This window comes from Paramormyrops kingsleyae, chromosome 5, assembly GCF_048594095.1.
Source record: "Paramormyrops kingsleyae isolate MSU_618 chromosome 5, PKINGS_0.4, whole genome shotgun sequence".
Lineage (NCBI taxonomy): Eukaryota > Metazoa > Chordata > Actinopteri > Osteoglossiformes > Mormyridae > Paramormyrops > Paramormyrops kingsleyae.
The window spans coordinates 7,134,881-7,161,225 of NC_132801.1; the positions used below are offsets into that span (position 1 = coordinate 7,134,881).

At 43.9% G+C, this 26,345-nt stretch overlaps 1 protein-coding gene across 1 annotated transcript; it reads right to left on the bottom strand.

The window, feature by feature from the left end:
• Window positions 1-5,278: 5,278 nt before the first annotated feature.
• On the bottom strand, window positions 5,279-26,000 carry LOC140590833 (galactose-binding lectin l-1-like). Its single transcript, XM_072711973.1, has 4 exons — window positions 25,875-26,000; window positions 25,600-25,774; window positions 17,846-17,934; window positions 5,279-8,475 (listed from the first exon to the last, which is right to left on the bottom strand). Exons 1-3 carry the CDS (start codon window positions 25,991-25,993, stop codon window positions 17,857-17,859), a joined length of 372 nt encoding a protein of 123 aa, XP_072568074.1. The 5' UTR covers window positions 25,994-26,000; the 3' UTR covers window positions 5,279-8,475; window positions 17,846-17,856.
• Window positions 26,001-26,345: the final 345 nt, after the last annotated feature.

Genomic DNA, 26,345 nt, shown 5'->3' on the forward strand with positions numbered 1-26,345 from the left:
AGGACTCGAACCTGCAACCTTCCAGTTGCCGAACGATAGCACTACCTCCTGTGCCACCATCTTCCCGACACCATATCGTCACTTCTGCACAGCAGAGTATAATTTCTCACTGCTTCACACAAATTTCCAAATGTTTTAGTACGTACTGTATACATAAATGGTTTTGTACAATTGGCATCATTTGGCACAATTTTCAGTTGTTTTAGACTTGTTAGTCAAAATAGATTATGTAGTTTCCCACTGTAATAACTTAACACCCAAAACTATATAGAAATGTGGTCATTGTGTTAGTCACCACATGGAAAACAGTTAACCAAGCTTTCAAAATTATTTATAAATACACTCCATAAACTGCTGTTTTTGGTTCACACAGTAGGCTACATGTTTTTCTTTTTATTTTGTTGTTATTTTATTGCCATTTTGTTTTTGTGGTATATATGTGCAGGTGAGTGTTTTCTCTTGCCAGTGAATTTTACATACTGTAATGTAGATCCTTGCACGGTTGTAACTGGTGTCTTTGACATGAAAAAGTATCAGTTTGCTAAAGAGAACTGATCAGTCAGTGATACTGAGGAAGTGGGAACCGATTGTCATACTGACAATATATCTAAGCACTTTCAATCTCATGGTTAAAACAATGCTGATTATACTTTTAATTTTGGTGTCACTTGCTGGAATTATTTACTTTTGAGTTAATTGTTTTGGGAAAGTCACGAAATATGATGTACATAGACTCAAAATGCTTAGATATATTGTCAGCATGTCAGTGTAAGGAGGCTACTGCGCTGCACAATTCTGAATGAGAGTCGGTTCACACTTTCTCATTGTCACTGACTGATCATTCATCTTTACAAACTGATACTTATTCATGTCAAAGACTCCTGTTTCAACTTTGCTATGTTCCTCTTTACAGCATGTAGTATGTATGAAGTTCGCTGTGGAAAGCAAGCACTTGCATGTATTTTTCAGATCTCAAGATGATTTTGCGTCTTCTTAATGTTTTTGCGTTGTGTTAATGTTAACGTGCTCTGGACTTAGAGGGCCGGCATACGATAAGGACACGAAGTGCCAATGAAACTGCTTTTGTCAAATGCGAGTGGTTTCATCAGAATCACAATCAGAATACTCTTATTATCCCAGAGGGAGTTGCTTGTAATTACAGACTGCAAAGTAATCGCTGCACGATAAGACAAAAATAGACAGCACAGGGCAAAGCTGTGTTACCGCAATATGAATGCAATCGGTCTTGTCACTCGGGTGAATTTTTACTTTGTTATGAGACGGACTTCAACACTTGTAACTTTAAAGACTTTCCTACAAACTTTCCCATTTCATAAGGAGTAAAAAGAAGCAATTATTGTAAATCATCGATTGCAGAGGAGGCTGGCACAACCTTCAATTTCTACCACCATCTAGAAAGGAAACACAAAGGCAGGTCCATAATTCTGGCAAGCTGAGTTTGCGGAGAGGCAAGGACTGGCGAAGTATCTAGCCAAAATATCTTTCACAAAGTAGATAATACAAAGTTTGTTACTGAACATTGTGTGTACACTTTATTTTTATATTGTGTGTACTTTTAAAAAAATTACAAAATGCAGAATAAAAGGTTTCTTAAATACAAAAGCCTTGTACTGTTTTATGCATATTCTTTGGTTCCAGCACCATTCATCCATCTATTTTCTGTAACAGCTTGTGCCATTCAGGGTCACGGGAGTCCAGAGCCTATTCCTCAAGCTACGGGTGCAAGGCAAGGAACAACCGAGGATGGGACTGCAACCTGTCACAGGGCACACTCACATCACACTCACATGCAGTTTGGTAACTGCAAACTGGGGGGGGGGGGGACAGAGTACCCCAGAGAAAACCCCAAGACAACACAGAGATAGCATGAAAACTCCACCTGCACAGTCATGGTGGGGACTTGAACCCTGGTGTGAGGCAACAGTGATAATTGCTGTACCACCATGCTACCCCTGGTTCCAGAACCAACTGGAAATAAAATTAATTATTACTAGTAATTATTAATACAGGATGCAATGAAGATATGTTTGACAAATCTGTCAGGGTTGGTACAGTCCAGCCCAACTCCTTATGTATCTTCCCTGTTTGGCCAGTAGGTGTCGCTGGCCATCCTGTCCTCCTCTGTCTTTGAATCCTTTTCCCTTGTGTCTTTCTCCCTGCTCCCGGACTGCTGCATAGCTATGTGGGCTGATTGTGTGACTGCTCAGAGTTTGTGAATTTGCTGGGTGTGGATTCAAGGCTGGTAAAACCCACCCTCCCTGTTTTGAGTTTCAGCTTGACATTTGTTGTCTTTAGTGACAAAGACAGAAAGTCAGATGATAATGGAGGAGAGGAACCAAAAACTCCAAAGGAGGAAGAAGAAAAACGTCTGGGGGTCCAACATCAACTGGCGGTCCAGCCCCCCCGCCACAGGCCTGTATGCTAAAAGCAACTGTGGTGAAGGTCAAAGCCGAAGTCCATCAATCAGTCAGTTCTCCATGCTGGCCTGTGTAGGGTGACAGACTGAAAGCTGCACCAACAATGTTACCGTTTGTCCGTTTGTAAGTTGCATCCATGATATCATGGACCTGGGAAATTAAAGATTAAATTACTTGGATGAAAATTGTTGTTTTCATGCTCTATAAGTATTACATGTTCTATTAATAAATTATTAATGCATCTAGCCAGTGATATGAAATATTAAATATAAATATACATATTTTTAAACTTGGTGAATGTATTGTATGTCATGTAATGTAGTGGTTTAGGGCCCCTTGGGGACAATAAAGTAAACCTCACCTCACCATACCTTACCTTACCTCACCTCACATCACCTCACCTCACCTCACCATACCATACCATACCATACCATACCTCACCATACCATACCATACCTCACCTCACCATACCATACCATACCTCACCTCACCTCACCTCACCATACCATACCATACCATACCATACCTCACCATACCATACCATACCATACCTCACCTCACCTCACCTCGATGGTCTTGATGCCCTTATATGTGGCCTTAGTGGCATTCAAAATATTATTGCCTCAAAAAATTCCAAGTGGCCCCCGCCCTTAAAATAACAACGTTCCAGGCCTGAGTATAACCTATGAAGATGGCAATAAATTAGTGGGTGAATATGAAAATAAATACAATACTAATACAAGTTTCACAGGTAAAAACTGCACAAAAAGATAAATAAACCTTTATTAATAAAAATGTGTAATACTGCACATGCACCCTGAGAGGTTTAATGGTTGTACACTGTGATGGCCGTCAGATGGAATGGCTTCCTGGGGCGTTCAGCACTTTAAGTTACGCAGTCTGTTGCTGGATGTGCTCTGGTGTCCAGTAAAACACAGCGAAGGAGGTGAGGGCCATTCCCTACCATCTACCCAAGTCTGGACGGCGTCCTTCTCTCCGCTATACTGTCGATAGCATCCAGCTCCTGCCCCAGCACCAACACAGCCTTCCTGATCAGCTTGTTGAGTCTGTTGGCATCCCCCACCCTCACACTGCCCCAGCTCACAGCAGCATAGAAGAAAGTAATTAATAAAAGTAATTACGTCATGTATACCTACATGCCTTTAGTATGTGATAGAGTAAACCAATAAAATTGTGAAAAGAAATGATTTATTGTCTATTTTACTAAGAAATGCTAAAACAGCCTGGACAGATTTGTTGGTACCCCTAAAAAAGACCATAAATCATTGCGTCATAGTCATGTTTCAAACTAATTGTTTAACTTTAATTAGTATCATAGGTGTCGTCAATATTTTATCAGCCATTCAGCCTATTTAAAGGGAGAAACTCTTGGCACTGTGTAGTCTGGTATTATTGTGGGTCCCATATTGGTGAAAGTGAAAAGCAAAGAGTCGTGAGTTGCCCCAGGCCATCGAGCTACTACAGTCGTCAGTTTCAGTATCACATATGACTTTCTCATTCTCACGACTCTTTCAGACTGAGACAGCAGTGTCGGCAAAAGACTTGCATATAGGGCTGTACATGATGGCTGGCTTGTCTGCAAAACAGCTGAACACTTTTTTTTTAAGGTCCTTTCTCATAAGTCATAACCATTCTATGCAACGTTTATCATTGCCTCACTTCTGCAAGGGACAGTGGCAATCCCCTCAGACACTGGCCTCTAACCCAGTTCCATCACGCCCAAGCACAAAGGAGAGGCACCATAATCAGGCACAAGTAACAGCGAGATCAGTTATGGCACCACCACAGGACGCCTCAAATGCAGGTGACACAGTTTGGACGCATAAGGTAGGAGGCTGCTGTACAACTCAACCCAGGTTTGCAGCATCATAGTATCTTCTGCTCTGCTTCACTACATGGCTCAAAACGACCTTCCAGTCCCCAACCAACATGATGTGCAGGAAGAAGACCTGGACTTACATCCCTATACAGCTAACAGACCTGTGGCACTGCGGACATGACGTGTTGCTTAGGAAAACGGCAACGTTGTATCTTTTAATGACCTTCTTTAAGGAAGCATACATCTCTCCCAATACCCCCTTTAATTTCCTCAGGTCCCTTACTGCTCCCTCACCGTAATGATGTGTCTTTGTGTCTCCCGTCTCGTACCTGTGGGGACATGCCCACTGCTGCCACTGTGTAATTCCTGACCAAGTTCACTAATGGAAGCATTTTGTTTTCTTGCCTTAACATTCCCTTCCAAGACCCCTCACTACTTTCCTGCAACAAAATAAAATTTTTATAGCCAAGATGGACCTGGGTTATTGATTCTCCCAGTTCCTTATTTCAATATGTACACGCCTGATGGGTTTTGGCACTTTTGCAGAAAGGAAAGAGCATCTAATCAAATCTAATCAATCACTTTTGGTGTTACATAACTACAATGAGTAAACTAGTGAGTGAAGGTCTTTGGTCTATAGGTTCCCCATCAGCAGTGCAATACACTAAATAAATACAAACTGCACAAAAACAATAGTTGTATGTAGAGAGTTTGAAAAAAAAAAAACAGTAAACTCAGAAATAAATTACCCACACACACAGTTAACTAAATTATACAAATATGGATTAATGATTAATAGTAACCATTAGCCAGCTGTTTGTTATGGTTGCATTCATATATTCAGTCTGAAATGGTCAGAATGTCATATGTCCTTCTGAAGTTCACAGTTTCAGTTTCAAATCACGGTTTTAGTGATTTAGACAAACTTTGGACAAATAGGTAAAACACAGTAAATTTACTGTCAAAGAAAAAGCATTCACTTTTTCAATTAAAAGGGCACATTGTTTATTACATTTGTTTTACATTTCCATCACCACAAAATTAGCCTATAATGGTGAATTGTTCAAAACATTGCTGCTTCTTATACTGTAAAAATGTATTTTGCATTTCAATAATCACATTATAATCTATAATAGTGACTTGTTGAAAACAATGTTGTTGCAGTTTGCAACTCAAGACTGTTAATTTATATACTGTACAGTACGTATAAGAAAATAAAGCAATGTTAATTGTGTTGTTAATTCCTTTCTTTTTGTTTCTTAAATAAAAAGTACAGATAAGACTACTGTTAAAGTACTGGATCGATAAGCATTAGCTGTAAGTGCTGTGTGTTAGTTTCTGCTTGTGGTTCACTGGTCTTCCCTGTCAGTGATCTCCTTTGCTGTTTTCCCTAGAGTTTCCCTGTATTTAGATCAGCCCTTGTTCCTTCTTGTTCAACCACCCTACCTGCCTTTGTTTTGACCCCATGTGGTCCTTTGTTTCTGGTTCAATGAGTGTTAAGAATAAAGTCCCCATTCGTGCCTGACGGCTGCTGTATGGATCGTCACCCGTTTCCTGTGTCCTGATGTGACAATAACATTCCATTAACGTTACAATAAAAATGTTCTCTACTGAGGTTGTGATACTTTGGCAAAAGTGCTATCAAAGTTCCATGTTAAGTTTCTCAAGTTTGTTTGTATTAAGAAGTTTATGTTCTTAGAACGTTTCTGAAGTTGAAGGAACGTCAGTTGTATAACGTTGCAGCAGAACGTTGTTGGACCCTAATGGAGATGTTAGTGAATGTTCTGGGCACATTCCCTGTTACCTGGGTTAGACCTTGAGTGCAGCCTTAACTTAAAAAACACATCGCTACCTTCAAAGCATTTATAATCTGCAGCGGAATATAGATTGTATCAGGATCTCTTTCATGAACTAAAAACAGAAGAACAATATTTTTCTTCCGTAATTTAATTCTTTGTATATTTAGTTTGTATTGTATTGGACATAACAGATTTAGTTTCATTTTTGATTTTCTATTTTTATTTCTAAGAAGAATATTTTTTTGCTAACATTTTTTGTTTTCCTGAGAGTTTTTGTTAACAATAATAACCATAATCAGTATCGTCCGAATGCTCTAGCACAACATCCCTTATTAAAGGTGACAAATATATGTCAAACACTGAGGGCAAACATATGGATTCGCTGCCAACAGTTGCATTCACAGTGGGCCTGTGAGAAGCAAGTTGTTTTTCACGTCTATCTTCAGATCTAACCACTTCTTTTTTGGTACCTTGCACTCGGTAAAGCTGATGGACTTAACCTCAGTATGCTGCCATTCAACATACAGTGGTACCTCGGTTCTCAAACTCACTAGAACTCGAATTTCTTGAAAGTCGAATAAACCAGTTTGACCTAGAACTCGATCTGAATATCAGAAGTCGAACCGTGAACGCTGACCTAATATAAATTGTACGCGCCAGGAAATGAGTCATACTACAATGCAATTCTTACTTGAATGCCTTCTTCACAGACTGGACGATTAACCAAATAAAGCAGCACAACATTACAGTAACTAATAATAAATAAACCACTAACTTACTTGTACTATTAGATCATTTATGTCATTTATTTAAACTTTATTTTACCAGGTAAATTAACTGAAAACCAGTTCTCACTGCCTTACGTGATATTTGGGAGAAATAGCAGATTACGCATCGGAACTGCCTGGGATACAAACGTCATGCGTGTAACTAATGGTGCGTTCGATTATTTCTCTCCAAGTCGGAACTCGGATGAAAACGTCACCAAACGTCACAAAAAACGTCACTTCCCGTCGGAAACACGGCTCTTTTATGACTTTGAAGTCGGACAAGATTTTGTTGTCCGAGTTGCCCCTGTGACGTAATTTCAACATGGCGACTTGGTTTGTTTGTAGTTTGTTTGCCATTCGAAAAAAGAATATTGCTATGAATGTACTAAAAATATTTTATAAAGCTTTTAATGTCGTTTGACTAGTTCATGTTTCTTGTTTGTCTCTCGGAAAAATCTGTGTGGTAGCTCGAACGGGAGATTGTCGGACGTGATGTCACTCAACTTGGAATTTCCGAGTTCCGAGAGAAAAACGAACGCACCATAAACTCTTCAGCTAATAAGGGCAAAGGTGTGTCGTCACGGAGGCGGTTCCAGTTTGTGCAGCCGGGTGAGAGGTCGCAATGCATCTAACCGTAATGCATTGCATCAGGATCAGAATGCGTTGCTATAAGCCAGTGCTGTAAGCAAGTCGAACGCACCCAATGACCGGACTGGGGAAACAAACTGAAACGCGGACTTAATACAGAGGACTAATGACAACAACCAGAAACAGCTGATCACATGGGGATCCCACATGAGGTTAACGAGGGGGCGTGGCACACGGAAGGAGCGGACGATCGGGGCAGGACAGGGGTAATGTTGGGATAAGATCTTTATCGTTTTGGAAGCCATGAAGAAAAAAATGCTCTTCTTGTTTTATCCTGTTCATTTTGTGTTTAAATGCTAGAGAAAAAAAAAACATTTTTAGGTGTCATTTTGGGGTGCCGGGAACCAATTAATTGGTTTTCCATTATTCCTTATGGGAAAATTTTTTTAGGATTCGATCTGGAGTCTGGAACGGATTAAGTTCGAGAACTGAGGTACCACTGTACTTTTTCTTGTTTGCTATACCTGTGCTTAGGCCCCCAAATGTAGCATTTTTTCATGTTTCTATACCTCTGACAGGAGGGCCTCTACCTTGCAATGCTCATAATTTCTCTTCTTGGTTTGTTTATTTTTTGTTAGCATCATCAGAAATTTCAGCTAGAAAGACTTGGTTTCCATATCATATGAACACGTATTTGTGGACCATTTGTTGGTTTTTTTTGTGGGCAGCAACTGGGCGGGATCTCAGGTTTGTGTAGCCCCGCCCCCATCCCAGCTGGCAGGCTGTGACTGGCAGTGTTGGGGGACGGAAGGGGGTACCGGCCAGTGAGAGCCAATGTGCAACAGATTCACATCTTCAGCCCTGTCTTTGCTCTCATCAAACGCAATGTATCCTGCCTGCCTGTAGTCAGTGATGGTCCTCATCCCAATTCACCTTCTCAACCTCCTTCTTTTCATCAGACCTGAAGACACTCTTCTTCTTGATCAGTGTTTCAGGTCCCTTGTGATCCACTTGCTGGGACAGGCTCCAGGCTCCATGTGCTGGATAAGAGAAACGAACAAAGATGAATGAATAATAATATACAGCATGGTCCGTATACCCCAGCGGCATTAGGTAACAGTGTAGAAAAGACTATGGACGTTTACCTTTCTGTTAATCTGTTATGTTGTATGACAGTATACAGTAGTTCCCCCTTTATTCTACTGAGGCGCGTTTATTCTGAAATGGTTGTCGCGCGGTGATGACGTCATCAGTGCGACCGCTTGGCGCAACGGGAACGAGTGGCATATTTTTCGCCTGCCATCTCACCACCAGAGAAGGGTTAATGAGCCACTTGTGTTGGTCCGTGCCTGTGTGCGTAAACGAGCAATGTAAGTTGATCTTCTAGCACTTTAAGTCATGTTAGGTTTGTACTAGAAGTGTTCGTTCATAAATAACGGATCATTTAGTTAATGTGGGGTTGTAACTTCTGTTGTGCATAGCATGTAGCATTACCTGTCGGAGCTCATGTTAGCTGATTAGCTCGTGTGCAGCGTGATTAATATGTGTATTGTGTAATTTCAGTTTATTTGCATCACTGAATGGATTTGTATTTATTTCCTCTGCTGTAGGACCACACACTCGCGCACGTACAACCAATACAACCCAGTTATACATCATCCTCTGGTCTCGTCGCTGTGTTACTTCCTGCATGCACTGCGCTCCATCATCTTGGCCTCAAGTAGTGTTCTGGCCAACACTCCTGATTGTGTGTGGTGGTAAAATACGGACAGCCCTTACAGTCCTTCAGCCTATATTATCTACCCACCGCTATCTCACCCACATGAATGGTTCTTCGAGCCGGATGTACATCGCGCTCAATCGAGATGGACACTGAAGATGTTGAAGCCCTTGGTGCATGCCCCCGATGCTACATGCGCCCTCCACTCCATTATGGAGACTTTGATGTAGATTATAGGGGCCTTGGTGCTCACTGGCATGAACGTGAGAGGGAATCGGAGAAGTCACACCATTACCGTACCCCTCGTCAGGCCCTGAGTCACACACCTGTTGAAGCCTCAATCCCCCCAGCAGCGTTAGATGAAGTTGAGCCTGAGAGAATCCTGTTGCAGCAGTCTCAGCAGTGCTTGTCAGCAGGCTTGTCACTGAGAACGGCCCGTGCAGAGATGTTACAGCCGGTAAACACTGCACGCAACTTCCAGCCAGTACACAAGGCACATGGCCTCAACGCAGACACGGTAGATGAGGATGATGATGGAGGACGGTCACTGCTGCCGCCGCGGGTGCGCAGAGGCGAAGAAGCATCAACCCAAAGTAACCAACGTGATTGAACACCTTGACAGATTGATGAGTGAGCTGCAGGTAATGAAAAGGGAGACTCTAGCGACCCAGCAGGATTAGTCGTCATCAGGCCAGTCGCTGTCAGCTCCCCTAGTTAGTACACCTTTCGAGCCTGCCTACCCTAGTTACATCCAGGGCCCTCCCGTTACACCTCTACAGCGCCCTGCATGGTCCAGCTTGCCCCTACCTCCAACAAAGTTCCCCTCAGCGTCCTGTGCCATGCCTCGGAATCCTCCTGCTTTCTATCCTCAGCCAGCGGGACGTCCACCACACCCTCAGGGTCTACTGTACGCCTCAAGGCAGACACCAGAGTACTCCAGGCCATCATATCAGAGCAGCAGTGTAGATTCAGCCTATCGTGGTCCCCGTCCTACCATACCCAGCCTCTCTCATCGAGATCCTGGAGCGTCGCTACTGGGAGTCCTTCTCAGATTCCGTGAGCATGAGGTGGCTGTGAGTGGAGACATAAAGGGCATGTTCCACCAAGTTCATCTGCTCCCCGAAGACCGATCTCTCCTGCGCTTCGTGTGGCGTGAACTGCAGCAACACGATCCCCCTGCGGTGTACGAATGGCAGGTACTGCCCTTCGGTACCACTTGTAGCCTGTGTTGTGCTGTGTTTGCCTTGCAGCGCCTCGCAAAAGAGAACAGCCAGCCAGGAGAGGAGGTGAGGAATTCTGTCGAGAGATGCTTCTATGTGGATAATTGTCTACAGAGCTTTCCAACCCCCACCGCAGCGAGAGACCTTGTGAACAGGTTAAGAGCCCTCCTGTCCTCAGCTGGCTTCGTGCTTCGTCAGTGGGCCAGCAATGTACCCGAGGTTATCAGTCACCTATAGACAGGCTATAGTGATTAAAGGCATCAAATGCAAGAATGTGGAACATAAGGTCAGTCTTTATGCGGATGATGTGTTACTTTTTCTCCAGCATTCACAAACCACTCTCTCTGAGGTAATTACATTAATAAACTCTTTCTCAAGAGTCTCAGATTATTCAATAAACTGGTTAAAATCTACAGTTCTTCCAATTAACTGCTCCTTTCAGAACTCTTCCTCCACTCCACTGCAATCTGGGGATATTAAATATTTAGGTATTAATGTTTCACCTAGGCTGGCAGACTTAACTAAATTAAACCACATCCCACTTTTAAAGAGAGGTAGAGGATGACCTGGTTAGATGGAAGTCCCTGCCCATATCACTCATGGGAAGGGTTGCATCAATAAAAATGATGGTGTTACCAAGAATTAATTATTTATTTGCAATGATTCCAAGTAAACCATCACCTGACTGGTTTAGATCTCTGGACTCCGCCATTTCTAAATTCCTTTGGAAAGATAAACCACTGCGTATTAGCTTAAAAACGCTGCAAAGGACCAAGGACAAAGGAGGACTAGATCTGCCTAACTTTCACCACTACTTCTTAGCCAACAGGCTTCAAAACATCTCAGGATGGCTAAAACATACCCTCTTAGATGAACCTTGGCTAGACGTAGAACAGGCTCTATGCAATAACATAGACATTTCGGATCTACCATTCATTAGCTCAAACATTAAACGACATGAATGCTTCAAAAGCATCAGTATCAGCTCTTCTCTGACAGCATGGTGGGAGTTTCTTAAAATGACTGAGTCTTCATTAATCCCATGCAAACGTACTCCCATCTGGAACAACCCTGACATACTACTAAACAATAATATGATAAATTTCCCGGATTGGAGTTGTAAAGGTATTAAATACTTGGAACATATATTCGAAGAAATAGACTTTATCCCCTTTGACTTATTAGTTAAAAGACATGGGATTAACAAGAATAGATTTTTAGAATATCAACAAGTTAAATCTATAGTAAAAAGGAAATTCAAGTCTAATCAAATCAAATTACAAATACCACCAAGGGTGGCAGAATTCCTTAATCTCAAAACCCCCAAATTACTGTCTAAAATATACAGGACACTTTACAAAATGGATGATTCAATATCCCTTCCTGTTGCAAAATGGGAGGCAGATTTATCAATCAGCTGGAACCACAATTTCTGGTCTAAGACATGCTTAAAAACCTTTGAACTGATTAGAAGTCCCAATTTACAATTAATACAATACAAAATCCTGCATAGAGTGCACTATACAGGGCATCGGATGTTCAGGATGGGTTTTACATCTTCTAACAACTGCTCACACTGTCAAGGGGATACACCTGACAATTACATCCATGCTCTTTGGTTCTGTCCACCTGTTCAGATGTTTTGGCGCAGGATTTGTGAGGACTTATCAAAGTGTCTGAAATGTACCATTCCAGCCTCTCCTTCAGTCTGCTTGTTGGGTGACTTAGATGGTGTCACTACCGAGATTAACACAACCCACATGGCTTTCACCGCTTTATGCATTGCTAAGAAGACTGTCCTCATGAACTGGAAAAATAAAAATAACCTTAATATCAACCAATATAGAGAGAGTTTGCTGGACCATATTAGTCTTGATACAGCTTCTGCCGCCACATTAGACCAATCTCTCTGGCCTCCTTTGATCAGCTCCATCACCTAGTGGCGGTGGGGGGTCGCAGGTTTGTCCCGCTTCGGTCTTTGTTGTTGGTGTGGGGGGGGCCTATGGGATTGGGGTGTCTGGGGGTTCCCTGGGGGGGGGGGGGGTTTCTGGGGGGGTTCGGCGCTGGGACTGCGGTCCTGGCCTGGATGGGGCTTTGGTGGCTCTTGGGTGGCGTCTTTCTGGCGGCTGCATGCAGCGCTGCTGGGGTAGCCTGTGCCGGCGGACGTAGGGTACCAGCCTGGCGGCCGTGCTGCTCCTGGGTGGGTCCGGGGCGGGCTTGGGGTTCTGGGGGCGCTCTACCTCCGGGCTGGGGTTCCGGCTGGGCTGGGGGGGCTTGGGTACTGGTGGGTGGGTCGCCGGGGTGTGGGCTGGCGCGTGCACTGGGGCCCGGCCCCGGCGCGGGGACCTTCGGCGCATTGGAGGGGCTGGGGGCCTCTTTAGCTGGTGGGGAGGTTGTTACCATCTGTCCGCAGGTGGTCCCTGCCTTAGGGGTATCCACTCTGCGGGGGTGGGGGGGAATCCAATAGAGTAGGAGAATGGACCCAACCTGGGTGTCTGTTGTCTTATGTAGTCTGGGAGTTGACTGAATGGTGGGGTGGGTGTAGTTTTTCCCTCTGTGGTGGGGTCTGGTTGGCTGCCCCGGGCTCTGTGGTGCCCGGTGGTGCCGCTGCTCTGGGCCCCCGGATTGGATGGGCCTCGGCTCTCCCGCCCTGGGTGGATTTCGGGGAACGGGAGTGCTTATGGGGGTCAGCGGGGGGGCTGGCTCCAGAGGGGGGGTACTTTGCCCCCCCCGATCCTTTCCTCCCCATCCCTAAATGCTTCCCTCCTCCCGCTCTGTCACCCCAACACACATATAGGGCTTTGAGGTGCAGGTGCGTCGCTGGGATGCAGGGGAGGTATTCCTCCTCTGTCCCCCCGTGACCACCTGTGTCTCAATCACACATCACAACTTAGACACTCTCATTACTTACTCTCTCATGACACATACATTTAGGGCCTTGGGGGTGGGCACAAGGAATGGCGTCCAGAGGGCGGTCTGTTCATTCAGCCTTACCTCTGGTGCCAGTGCCCACTTCTCAATTTTAAGTTGCACATAGACATTGAGGGTTCTGGGGAGGGGCCGAGCTGACACCAGCTGCTGATTGGCAGAGGGTGGTTAGCACCATGCCCTTCCCCTGTTTTAAAGCACTTTAGAACAACACGCACCAACACCACATATGAGCGGGCGGAGGGAAGCATGGGGTCTTTTCACACCCCCGTTCTCTGTTCACCATCTGGGGCCGGGGGCTGGGAGGAGCTGGCCGTCCGGTCGGGGTCTGGGCTGGTGGGCTTCTCGGCTGCTGTGGGGTCCGGGGTGGTCTTCTTGTCCCCATGCCAGAGGAAAAAAGGGATCCATCTCCGAGGTCTGGTGGCGGATTGCCCCTCTGGGGGTGGTGGTGCCTAGATCTCGGAGTATAGAGTATATATGGGGAGTGTGAATGTGCGTACGGCGTTCATTTCTGTGTCTTCATGTTGGGCGAATGGGTGAATATTTGTTTATGTGTGCATGAGGGTGGGAACGTATGCTTGTGTATGTGTACGCCTGTTTGTCTATACGTATGTGTCAGGTTGGGTCTTAGACTCCACCTGAAATAACATCTCAGGCTCTATTCCCCCCTGCCACACTCCCTGCTGGTGGATGAGGCCCCCGGCCGCCGATGCGTTGGTGGTTCTCGATGTCCGGGGCTGGATGCTCTGGTGTGTGCTGGCTCACACTCGGCGGTTGCCTGCCGGGGCCTGGCCCTTCCGGCTCTGTCGGGGCCCTGGCTGGGGGGTGGGGGGGCCCTTGGATCTCTGGGCCCGGGGTCCGGTCTGCCCTGGTGTGGCCGGCCGCTGGCGGGGCCTGCGTGCTCGCTGCCACGGCCCCCTGGGGCTCCTGCGATGTGGCTGCCGGATGGCCCCCCTCCGGAGTGCTCCTCTGCCCTTTTCTGGGTGGGGGCTGCAATTGTCCCTGCGGTGGTTCTCCTGGGGTTCCCGTGCCCTGGGGGGCCTCTGGATATCTGGGGCCCGGGTCTCCTCTGTGTCGACTTCATGTCCTGGGTGGGCGGGGCTGTGGCTCCCCACACACACTACTAGACAATTACATGGAGAAACCTTAGGAACACCAGCGCGCTGACACACAGGTGCTCACGGACACATGCTCACGGACACACACTGTCTTGATCGGCTGTTGTTTCTGGGCATGGGTTGTAAGGCTGGTTGTGTGTGCTGTTCAACAACATTTAACGTTTGATGGTCGTTGTGATTAGTACAGATGTTGTATGTTGTCTTTCTCTTTTCAACAGACATGGAAGCAGATTATCTGTTTTGTTTTTTTCTTGTTTTGTTTTGTTTTTTTTTCTCTTTTGTTTTTTTTTTTCTGTTTTCTTTCCATTCCTCTCTCTCCCTCTCTCTCTCTTCCCTCCTTCTCCTTTGTCCCCCCCCCTCCCTCTCCTTCTTTTGAGGAAGTAAATAAAAATATAAAATAAAATAAAAAAATAAATTAATAAATAATAATAAAAATAAAATAAATTAATTAATAAATAAATAGATACAGATAAAGTAGTCCCCCGCAGAGGGGGGGTGGAGGAGGGAATATAAAAAAAAATAATAAAAAAAAAAACATAGGACGAGGAAACGCTAACAAAGCCCAGACCAAGAATGCCACACTAGGTTAAGTAACAAGGAACCACAATACAAACAGGGCGAACCTAAGACAAATGGAAAATAATAAAAACTGGGGAATCAAAAACCAATAAATACAAAATACCAAATGAGGCTGGCTAGGCAAGCCTTAAACACACAACCAAAGGGTTAACAACCTGAGCCACACACTCAACCCACTGAGCCAAGTCCAGGGAGTAAGGAAACACACTACAGACTACACACTACACTAAGACAGAGGAGAGAACAGGATGGCCAGCAACACCTGCTGGCCAAACGGGGAATAAGCACCTGCTGTGGGCAATGGACTCCTACAGATAGGGTCAAAGCACGATACCTGTGTCTGTGTTTTACAGACATTGGAGAGGCAGTATCATGCTCTGAGGTTGGTCTGCTGCTGAGTGACCAAAACCACAACAATCTCATCCAGCTTGTCCATCGTAGAATACTTCAAAGCAGGCCTTTCCTTCAGTATCAGTTGATTTGGTATTAATTAAGCAAGATAATAAGCCAAAACACACCTCAAAATTATACAAAAGCTATCTGATAAAATATGAAGTGAATGAACTAATGAACTAATTTCCAAAATACGCTCATTCCACAAGATGTTTTTGAGAAAATTTTTGTGGACTTGAAAATTTAACGTACATTAACATTTCTGTTTAACTTGACTGTGTTTTGGAAATTTAACATACATTTTTCATTGGATTGCCAAGAGGGCTGAGTGAGTTTTGGTTCCCAGTACTGTAATGTACGATGACAAAGCCTGACTTTACGTAACTGGCAGTATTACATTAAAAAAAAGATAAAATGGACTGAGTTTTGGAAATTTGAATTGGTCTTCCCAGTATTGTCTGTAATCCTGTTGAACTTTTAAAGAAGGAATTTGACAGAAGATTAAAAAAAAAAATTTAAAAATCCTTTATTTCTTGAGAATTGCTGCAGAGAAAAACGTTTTGGATGATTCCTTGTTGAAACTTGTTAACGAGATGCCTTGTGTCTGTTTAGCTGTTTTCAAAAGAAATTGTGGCTATATTCAGGAATCTGACAATTTTCTCTTTCCTTGAACATTGCTTTGGGACATCTTATAATTTGTTTTTAATATAGCAATGCCTTTTTTTGTATTTATAGAAAATTATTTACTACAATATGAGAAGTACTCAAACTTTTGAAAGGTACTGTATGTCCTGCATGTGCATATCTTCTCTAGTCAGTGAATGAGTTACGGCTGCACAGTAAAGGAAAAAAAATTACATATGATTATGATAAATATTTTGACATGTATAAAGCAAAACAATTTACCCAAAATAAATTACAGCAAAACTGAAAAAAAAAAAAAAAAAAAAAAAAAACCTTCCCGAAGAGCTTAGGTTCAATAACGCTGACCTCTGGCTCGCACAAGATAACATGGATAGTCCTGAGTCGACATTAGGCCTCAGCTAGCAATTCTCCACTGACATTCTAGGATATAAACGCCGCACTATTCGCTATGATGAGCACACAATGCTTAACATCTACAAGGTGCTCGCCAGCCAGTATGACTTTGGGTTTAATCCTGCCCTACACCACCAAAGGGAAGATGTTAGTGAGATGCCTGTGCGACAAGCACAGAGGCTGGGATGACCCCCAGTTGCCATCACATCTCCTCCAGCAGTGGAGGGACTGGGAAGAAGAGCTGCAGTTACTCCCTCAAGTCAGCCTCAGTCGTCCATACCTACCTAGGGGTGCAACCGCTGCGGTACGAGAGAGAGGGCTTCACGTGTTCTGTGATGCGTCGGAGTTAGCCTACGGGGCAGTGGCATACCTTAGGACAGTCGGCAGTGACGGCACACCACACTTGGCTTTCATAATGGCCCGATCCAGGGTTGCCCCAAGACGTCTGCACTCTATGCCCAGGTTGGAGCTGTGCGGCGCACTCACTGGAGCTCAGCTCTCCAAGTTTCTCAGAGATGAGCTGACGCTCGAGATAAAGGAAACAGTAATGTGGACAGACTCCACGACCATGCTGACCTGGCTGAAATCGGAGTCCTGCCGATTAAAAGTCTTTATCGGCACCCATGTAGCCGAAATTCAAGACTTCACTCAGCAGCACACATGGCGGTATGTTGACTCTGCTCAGAACACTGCAGATGATATTACTCGTGGCAAGAAACTGCAGGACCTAGCTAGACCCAACCGATGGAGTCAGGGCCCCCGTTTCTCCTTTTGCCTTCAGACTAGTGGCCGGCAGATCCTACCGGTGCCTTGGGAGATTCTCCAGACCCCTCTGAGCTTCGCAAGTCAACATTCTGTGGCATGACAGCCACGGTTGAGAGGCAAGCTGATTCAGAGTTCAACCAGTATAATACTTGGAGCGAACTACTGCAGGCCATGGCACAGGAGCTGCATGGGGCAGCTGAAAAGGATGGATGCGCCAGTGCGGAAAACTATTGCCAGGCAGAGACAGTTCTACTCAGAAGGGCCCAACAGCGCAGCTTCCCTGAAGAATTCCGTCTCCTTAAAGTAGGGAAACCAGTCCAATGCAGCAGCCGTCTTTATAACCTCTCGCCAGAACTCGATGCAACGGGAGAGCTCATCAGAGTCGGTGGTCGTCTCCGCCAATCTGAAGATTTGGATTACACCAGCCTGCACCCAGTGGCGCTAGACCCCTCCCATCCGGTGACCCATCTGCTCATACAGGACTTCGAAAGTTGCCTGAAGCATCCTGGACCAGAGCGTGTCTTTGCAGAGACCCGGCGGTCATACTGGGTCCTGCGAGGCCGGGAGACAGTGCACCGGTTCCAGAGAACTTGTACTGAATGCCGTCGCTGGAAAGCGAGGCCTGCTGTGCCTAAAATGTCTGACTTACCTGTAGCCCGTTTACTCCTCTTTAAACCTGCCTTCCACTCTGCCGGCGTGGATTGCTTCGGGCCATTTGAGATCAAGGTGGGAAGGCACCTAGAAAAGAGGTGGGGGATTATATTCAAATGTCTCACAATCAGAGCTGTTCATCTGGACGTCCTCACCTCTATCAACGCTGACTCCTTTCTTATGGCTTTGCAGAGGTTTATTGCCCGTAGAGGGACCCCTGCCGAGCTCTACTCAGACTAAGGGACTAACTTCAAAGCAGGTGATAAGGAGCTACAGGAGGCGTTCTGCCGACCTTCAGTCGCTCCTGGACCTCCACAAGATCCACTTCCACTTCAATCCTCCGGCAGCCCCTCACTTCAGCGGTGCGTGGGAACGAGAGATCCGATCTGTTTAGACCGCCTTGTGTACCACCATCGGAACACAGCCCCTTCAGGAGGAGGTCCTCCGCACCGTCTTCATCGAGGTGGAGGTGATCCTCAACTCCAAGCCGCTGGGTTACGTTCCATCGGATGTCAGCGATCCTGATCTGGTGACCCCTGCCTGTCTGCTGATGGGGCGGCCTGACGGGTCTCTGCCACAAGTTGTCTATCCCAAGGATGAGCTTCGCAGTCAACGGAGGTGGAGGCATGCGCAGGTGCTGGCGGACCACTTCTGGGCTCACTTCGTCAGACTCTACTTACCGGGGTTGCAGCTCAGACAGAAGTGGCAGTCCTCCTCAGCCGATGTCACAGAGGACTCTGTGGCAATGATCGTGGACCCTCAGCTACCTAGGGCCATGTGGCCTACTGGGCGAATCGTTAAGGTCCACCCCAGCCCTGATGCTCGCATCAGGTCTGCAGATGTGAAGGTCAAGGACATCCCCCTGTACTCTGACGAGCATAAACTTCTCGCATCGGGGTGAATGTGCATCCTTATCCCACCTCATTTTGCCACAGCAAATAAGTAATAAAGGATGATTAAAGACCAGATCCGGGGGTGACTCATATTTACACATCACACAACGCAGAGCAACACCAGGGGTAGACTGCAGCAGGGCCGACGCGACGTCCCTGTTACACTCAGCATTAACTGTTAATAATTTAATAGTTATGACTGAAGGTAGCTTAGTAGACTAGTTATTATGTATTTCACTAATAAGTTTGTCAATAAATTACTACACAAGCAAGGTAACATTATATATTAAGCTGTTCTGGTTATCAACGGGTTCATGATAAAGCTTATGGCTCTCCTAGAGTCACATGGTTCACTGTGAATTTAGTACCAAATTTACAGCAAAATAGCTAAAAATTATTATGTGGTAATTTATATTGTTACGTGCCGTAAGGAAGATACGTGCCGTAAGTGTTACGTGCCGTAAGTTCAGGAGGATGCCCTGCAGGTTCTTAGGATGTCCTGCACACTCGCCTATTCGTCTGCCGCTCCTTCGACTCCACCTTCTGGACCTGGCCCCGCCTCCCTCGCCTTCCGAGTAGTTTCCGGTTCGCCGTCAGAAGAGCACACACTTCGTCACTTCGTCTGCTCGCTTGTTAGCTGCCTGCCTTTCTTGTTTATTCGTAAACGTGGGGATTACTGTTTGTTTGGTTAGGTAGTTATGCTGCATTCCATTTGCCTCGGAATCCGATTTTCGGATTCCGATATTACGTCACATCCACTAAAAACTCGGGAAAATCGAGTCGGATATGTTCCATTTGCCACAGAAGTAGCAATACCATGGACCCATATGGAAATAGCAAGATTTTTTGCTTAGCCGGACAACTTGTCGGATTTACGGTACCTTTAAATGGCCTTTATCTTCGTTCACTTACAATTAGCCCGAACTACCTTAAATCCGACTAATCATGAAATCCAATTCTAGACCGGTTAATTGGTAGCCATTGTTAGCAATATCACTTGATAACACATTACGCGTGGTGCTTCACGTATAAAACTCCGTAGCAACACGTCCACAGATAAGTTGGACGGTATAGTGTGTGCGACCGATTTAATGAGCCAGAAATGAGAAGTAGTGCTTAAACAGGATAAAACTACAACTTTCCCTTCTGTTGATAAAGGGCGCAGCCATCTTCGATTCTGAACTCGGGATCCTCTGCGTTATCCAAGATATTTCTCAAATCTCCGAGAATCCGAGTTCCGAGGGCAAATGGAATGCACGATTAGGCTTAGGTATTGTGCACATTTAATTTCTGCTTTTGTGGACAGCGTTCGAACAAAAAAGTGTTTTTCATATAATTTCATCTCCCTCAGTTTGAATAACTTAGAATATAACTGAAATAGATTTAAAATAAAGCTTCCGTTTGTCGATATTGACCTATGTTTTTTACCATCATTATCCTCACTCCCGTTCTTTTTGTCCCATGAGTGCGAGGTGTGAATGGGTGGTTTTTAGCTTATTTTGTGGATGATCAATGATATTGGATTTTGATAACTGGATGTTTTTAGAGATGGGTGCTTTTTGTATAATTTTATAAACAGGAAGGCGTATATTTTGCATGGCAGCCTTCATGAAACATTATAGAATATTATCATTTGTACGTTATTTCTATCGGAAAATGTTTGAAAAGTGTTAGTTTAACATTTCTATAATGTTAATATGTCTTACAATTTTTCTCCTTAAAAATTAAGGAATTATGTTTAGTGTTTTGCATGCGAAAAGAGAAACAGACCAGTGCTTGAGATGTAACGTCCACGAAATCCAACCCAGCCAGTCGCAGCGAGACAAAGTTTCCCGATAAGTGAGTTTTATTTTGGAATATTGCTTCAGTAAACCGTGACCATTAACGAAACCCGTTCATCGCTGCTTAATTACTCGGTGTGTAGTAACAGTGCGTAAAGTATGTTGCTGTTGGATAGACCTAGAGCTGGGCGGTATGACCAAAAATTTATATCACGGTATTTTTCAAAATTATATCGATGTCACGGTATTTGACGGTATTTTTTTTTTCCATGCATGATTAGGTGTTAACCCCATTTCCTAATAAATTAGAGAATAATTACTGCAGTATATTGGCTTACATTGACCGGACTAGTATTAACCCAGGTTTGATTGGTCTCACAAAATGCTGCTGTTCACAAAGAGGTGACAGTGGCACTCATAATTGTAATGAGGTTAAGAAATCAGAATTCATGACTTGCAGTCAAAATACACAACACTTTATTGTGCAAGTTTTGCAACTTGAAAACATCTTTAAGCTGGCTACAATGTAAACAATATGTCCCCTGTAACTGCAAAATGAAAACTTTATCCACTGGACTTTCATTAAGGCAAATTACCTAAAACAGGTAAATACAAAAGGAGTGAAACTTTTCACTTTGTGAAACATTAATAATATTACTTCAAGTCCAACCAGGTAGTATTCAAGTATTTAAAATATAAAAGAAGTTTAACTTGAAAACAACTAAACCTTCACTAAGGCAACTTGCCTCCATACGGACTTTGCTTCAAGATGAGGTATATTCATACACACATTTAAACAAATAATAAATAGTAAACTAAAAGTATGCAACTTGCATAAATAATACTTTTGCTCAACCCCAGGAACAGTACACTGTATTCAAGTATCAAAAATATAAAAGAAGTGCAATATGGCTTGCAGGCGGAGGTGGTGAAGCAAATTGCTTGTGTTGCCTCCTGCGGCTACAACTTTAGCCCGACAACATTTACATATTATGGTTGTTTGATCAACGTCAGATTTTTTAAAGCCGAAGTATTTCCACACAACCGACATGGCCCCTCTTTTCGGAAGAAGTTCCTCTTTGTACGTGACATTTTCTTCGTTCATGCTGTTCACCGCTCAACACACACAGGCCGTGCTTCCACCGCTCTCATGCAGACGCATACAGCTTGTTTGGTACCACTGCAAAACAATCCCCCTCTCAAACAATGTCCCGCGGTGGGACGTTCCACCGCTCTGTGTTCCCGACGCTTTGTACGCACACACTCACCGGTATTGGGGTATATGAAAAATGAATATCATTAAAAAAAAAAACACCGGTATTCGGTATGAAAAGGTATACCGCCCAGCCTTAGATATATGGGAGGTATTTTCTGCAAAAAATAAAATGAAAATGAAAATGATAAAAAGAAAATACAATCTCCACTTTGCCATTTAGTTTCCATAGTCTGTGCGCAAAAATCCTGCAAAAATGAAAAAGAAATCAAAATAACACCATTTGCATTTTCATTTTCCACTCAGGCACGAGTAATTTGTGCAAAAATTAAGTATAAAATTAAAAGAACACTTTGTCTTTTCATTATCTCTTTTGCATTTTCATTTTCAATATACTCGCGGTATTTTAGTGTCATAATTAAAATGAAATCGCTAATCGGTAAAAGAAAGAGCAATATCGACTTTGCATTTGCTTTATCTTCACAGCATGCACATTAACTGCTAAAATGAAAATGAAAATGAAATCTTTTCATCATATTTACTTTTCTGAGGCTTATCGGTACATCTATGACAATATTAAAAAGAAAACTCAAAATGGATAAACCGAAATCAAAGTGCCCGTTTGGATTTTCATTTTCAGCACAAACAGCACTGAGGCTGTAAAAATGAAAAGACAAACACAAATGAGTTACAGCGCCATCTACTGCACTTTGACTTTTCGTTTTCCATTTAGCATTTTCGTTTCCTACTTTTCATTTTCGTTTTCAAGTTCACATCATGCAAATATATGCTAATAAGGCGGGTGGGTCGATGGGCGTGTCTACGACTACAAACCAGTAAGGGTTCAGTCCCAAAAAGGCAGCTGGCAGGAGAAAGTGACGTCACAGGCACCCGTCAAGGCAGGTAGCGGCAGCTGCCACTAAGGAGCTTGGCAGCTGCCAGTTCTTAGTGGCAGCTGCCAGTTCTTAGTGGCAGCTGCCAGTTCTTAGTGGCAGCTGCCAGTTCTGTCCGTCGCTAGTGGCGCTTAACAGTGGCAGGTCCCGTTCGAATACAGTGCCTGCCGGGGTACAGAGACAGCCACCGCCACTCGTGGAAGTAAACCCGAGATGCTGTGCACGGCTACGATAAACTGGAATACGGAAATAAATTGAGGACTTGTTTAATCTTTGTATGACTACGAATTATATTATTGTTGCTGACTCTACATCTCTTTAAGATAGTATTTGAGAAAGCAATGATTGTACTGTCGCTAGTGGCGCTAAACAGTGACAGGAGCCGTTCGGGAACAGTGCCTGCCGGTAGTGGCAGGTCTAGTGGCAGCTCTAGTGGCAGGTGCCGTTCAGATACAGTAGAGAGGTACCTACCCGCCACTCCTGGAAGTAGCTTAAACCAGAGATTCTGTACATCGGCTAAATGATCAAAAGCAATGATTGTGCTGTCGCTAGTGGCGCTAAACAGTGACAGGAGCCGTTCGGGAACAGTGCCTGCCGGTAGTGGCAGGTCTAGTGGCAGGTCTAGTGGCAGGTGCCGTTCAGATACAGCAGAGAGGCACCTACCCGCCACTCCTGGAAGTAGCTTAAACCAGAGATTCTGTACATCGGCTAAATGATCAACTGCAATAGTTCGGTAAAGTTGGGACGATATTGGCAGATTCGAACTTCGCGGCTCAATAAATCTTAAACAAAACGTTCTTACAACACAATATACGGGTCTATTTAACAGTGGTAAGGTAGACAATGAGCTACAACTGGATTTTCGTCCAAACAATATGTATTTACAGAAATACGGATAACATTGCTCCCTATGAGCAGTCCGCTGTCTGAGGAGAGCTTAGGTACCGTCTACAAAGTGCAAATCGACAAAGATTACAAAGATTAAACAAGTCCTCAATTTATTTCCGTATTCCAGTTTATCGTAGCCGTGCACAGCATCTCGGGTTTACTTCCACGAGCGGCGGTGGCTGTCTCTGTACCCCGGCAGGCACTGTATTCGAACGGGACCTGCCACTGTTAAGCGCCACTAGCGACGGACAGAAGTGGCAGCTGCCACTAAGAACTGGCAGCTGCCAAGCTCCTTAGTGGCAGCTGCCGCTACCTGCCTTGACGGGTGCCTGTGACGGAGTGGCAGCTGCCGCTACCTGCCTTGACGGGTGCCTGTAACGGAGTGGCAGCTGCCGCTAAGAAGTGGCAGCTGCCGCTACCTGCCTTGACGGGTGCCTGTGACGTCACTTTCTCCTGCCAGCTGCCTTTTTGGGACTGAACCCTTACTGGTTTGTAGTCGTAGACACGCCCATCGACCCACCCGCCTTATTAGCATATATTTGCATGATGTGAACTTGAAAACGAAAATGAAAAGTAGGAAACGAAAATGCTAAATGGAAAACGAAAAGTCAAAGTGCAGTAGATGGCGCTGTAACTCATTTGTGTTTGTCTTTTCATTTTTACAGCCTCAGTGTTGTTTGTGCTGAAAATGAAAATCCAAACGGGCACTTTGATTTCGGTTTATCCATTTTGAGTTTTCTTTTTAATATTGTCATAGATGTACCGATAAGCCTCAGAAAAGTAAATATGATGAAAAGATTTCATTTTCATTTTCATTTTAGCAGTTAATGTGCATGCTGTGAAGATAAAGCAAATGCAAAGTCGATATTGCTCTTTCTTTTACCGATTAGCGATTTCATTTTAATTATGACACTAAAATACCGCGAGTATATTGAAAATGAAAATGCAAAAGAGATAATGAAAAGACAAAGTGTTCTTTTAATTTTATACTTAATTTTTGCACAAATTACTCGTGCCTGAGTGGAAAATGAAAATGCAAATGGTGTTATTTTGATTTCTTTTTCATTTTTGCAGGATTTTTGCGCACAGACTATGGAAACTAAATGGCAAAGTGGAGATTGTATTTTCTTTTTATCATTTTCATTTTCATTTTATTTTTTGCAGAAAATACCTCCCATATAGATAGACCTGGAACTAATTGTAATTTTCATCATAAGAAATGTTGAAAAAGGCTTCCAAAATTAAAGTTCGCTGTATTCAAGGCGTTTCTAGCAGTAGTTTACACTGGGGTAAGGTGAACATGCACGGAGATAGAACAGAAAATTATGCAATGCTATATTTCAACCACTAGAGGTCACAATGGTAACACAAAGCTGCAAGGATTCAAAAGGGCAGTTTTTCCTTGAACAGTTAGATATCTACGAAAATGAGCTACAATTTTCTATACTATTATCTTTAAAGTTTTGTGTAGCCTGCTTTTTTGAAATTTGACATTTATTATTGTTCTTTGTAAAGAACCACAGGATAAAACCAACTTTTCATCCTGATGTATAAAGTGGATTAAAAGGAAAAACAATGGATTCTTTTTACCACTATAACATGAAACTGTAAGAATTTAATGAGCTAATTTCTTCCTTGACAAGTGGACTCAAAAGTAACGGTTCTACACAGCAGTGAGATGCACTACACTAAATTATCTTTAAGGTATTTTTTTTATTTTATTTTATTTAAGACGTAGATTACATATTTCATTTTAGGTATCAAATTTAGCATTTAAACAAAGGATGTGATGCTGTTCCTTGTGATATTGCACATCTTGATCTTTATTGCACTGCTGTTTGCCAGGACTGTGCAGAGACTTTTTGAGGGGCAGGTGCTCTACGGTTAAATAGGAGCCACTCACTTCCTTTTAACTTTATGCACGAGTTCACAATAAAATAGTTTCGTGCTCAGGCACCGCCTATCCACTGCACATGCCTGCTGTTTGTACTGTATTGCACTGTTGTCCAATGTTCTTCTGAACGCATGACAGTAAAACTTGGAGAAATGGAGCTTTGTACACAAACAAGGATGGATGGCCTCACCTTGAACTCCTCCCCTTGCTCAAAGGGGAAATGTTCATCCTTCACAACATTGGTCCAGGTGCTGTTATTCTGCTTGTAGGAGAAGACAGTGGTGTTGCGGTCATTGTGGAATTCAAAGCGGACATCAAACTGCAGGGCAATGTTTTCCTCCCCGAGGCCGATGTTGATGCTGAACCTGGAGGGGGGCAAGAATGGTGGTGAGGTTCAGTGTAGGGGAAAGGCAGAAGCCAATCAGAGGCTGAAACCTCAAAGCAATAGGAGGGGAAATGACTCACCTCTTGGCGTTTAGCTTGGGTATCCCAGTGATCTTCAGCTGGTTCGTAGCCATCACAGGCATGTCCTTCAGCGTCAGCTGGAGAAACGCAAAAATAAGGAGTATTTTGAGGAAATCCATGTGAGACAGGGACAACAAGGAAACTGCACACATACAAAACAGGATTCAAACCAGCAACCTTAAACACATAAGGTCGTAGTACTACCCACTGAGCCAACCCAGAAGTTATTCAGATTATTTATGTATATGTATATTATGATATGGAACATTATATGCAATATAAAACTACATGCCACATTGAGAATGTAATTTTTAGGACAACACTAAAAGGGTGTAACCCATAGAGAATGTAACACTGGAAAACAACATTAAGTCAATGTAGTTTGTAGCGGAACATAACCTTTTTAGGAGTTTCTGGATGCTGCTCCATCGCACCAAAGTAACCATAAAAGCTTGTTTTTGGGCTTTGTAC

Excerpts from the sequence above, each read along its gene's own strand:
- LOC140590833 (XM_072711973.1), bottom strand. The coding sequence starts at position 25,993 with ATGGATTTCCTCAAAATACTCCTTATTTTTGCGTTTCTCCAGCTGACG. Across the intron at positions 25,775-25,874 it reads CCCAAGCTAAACGCCAAGAG|GTTCAGCATCAACATCGGCC; the intron begins GTGAGTCATTTC and ends GCCCCCCTCCAG. Across the intron at positions 17,935-25,599 it reads AGCAAGGGGAGGAGTTCAAG|GTGCCTTCCCACCTTGATCT; the intron begins GTGAGGCCATCC and ends CCTCTTTTCTAG.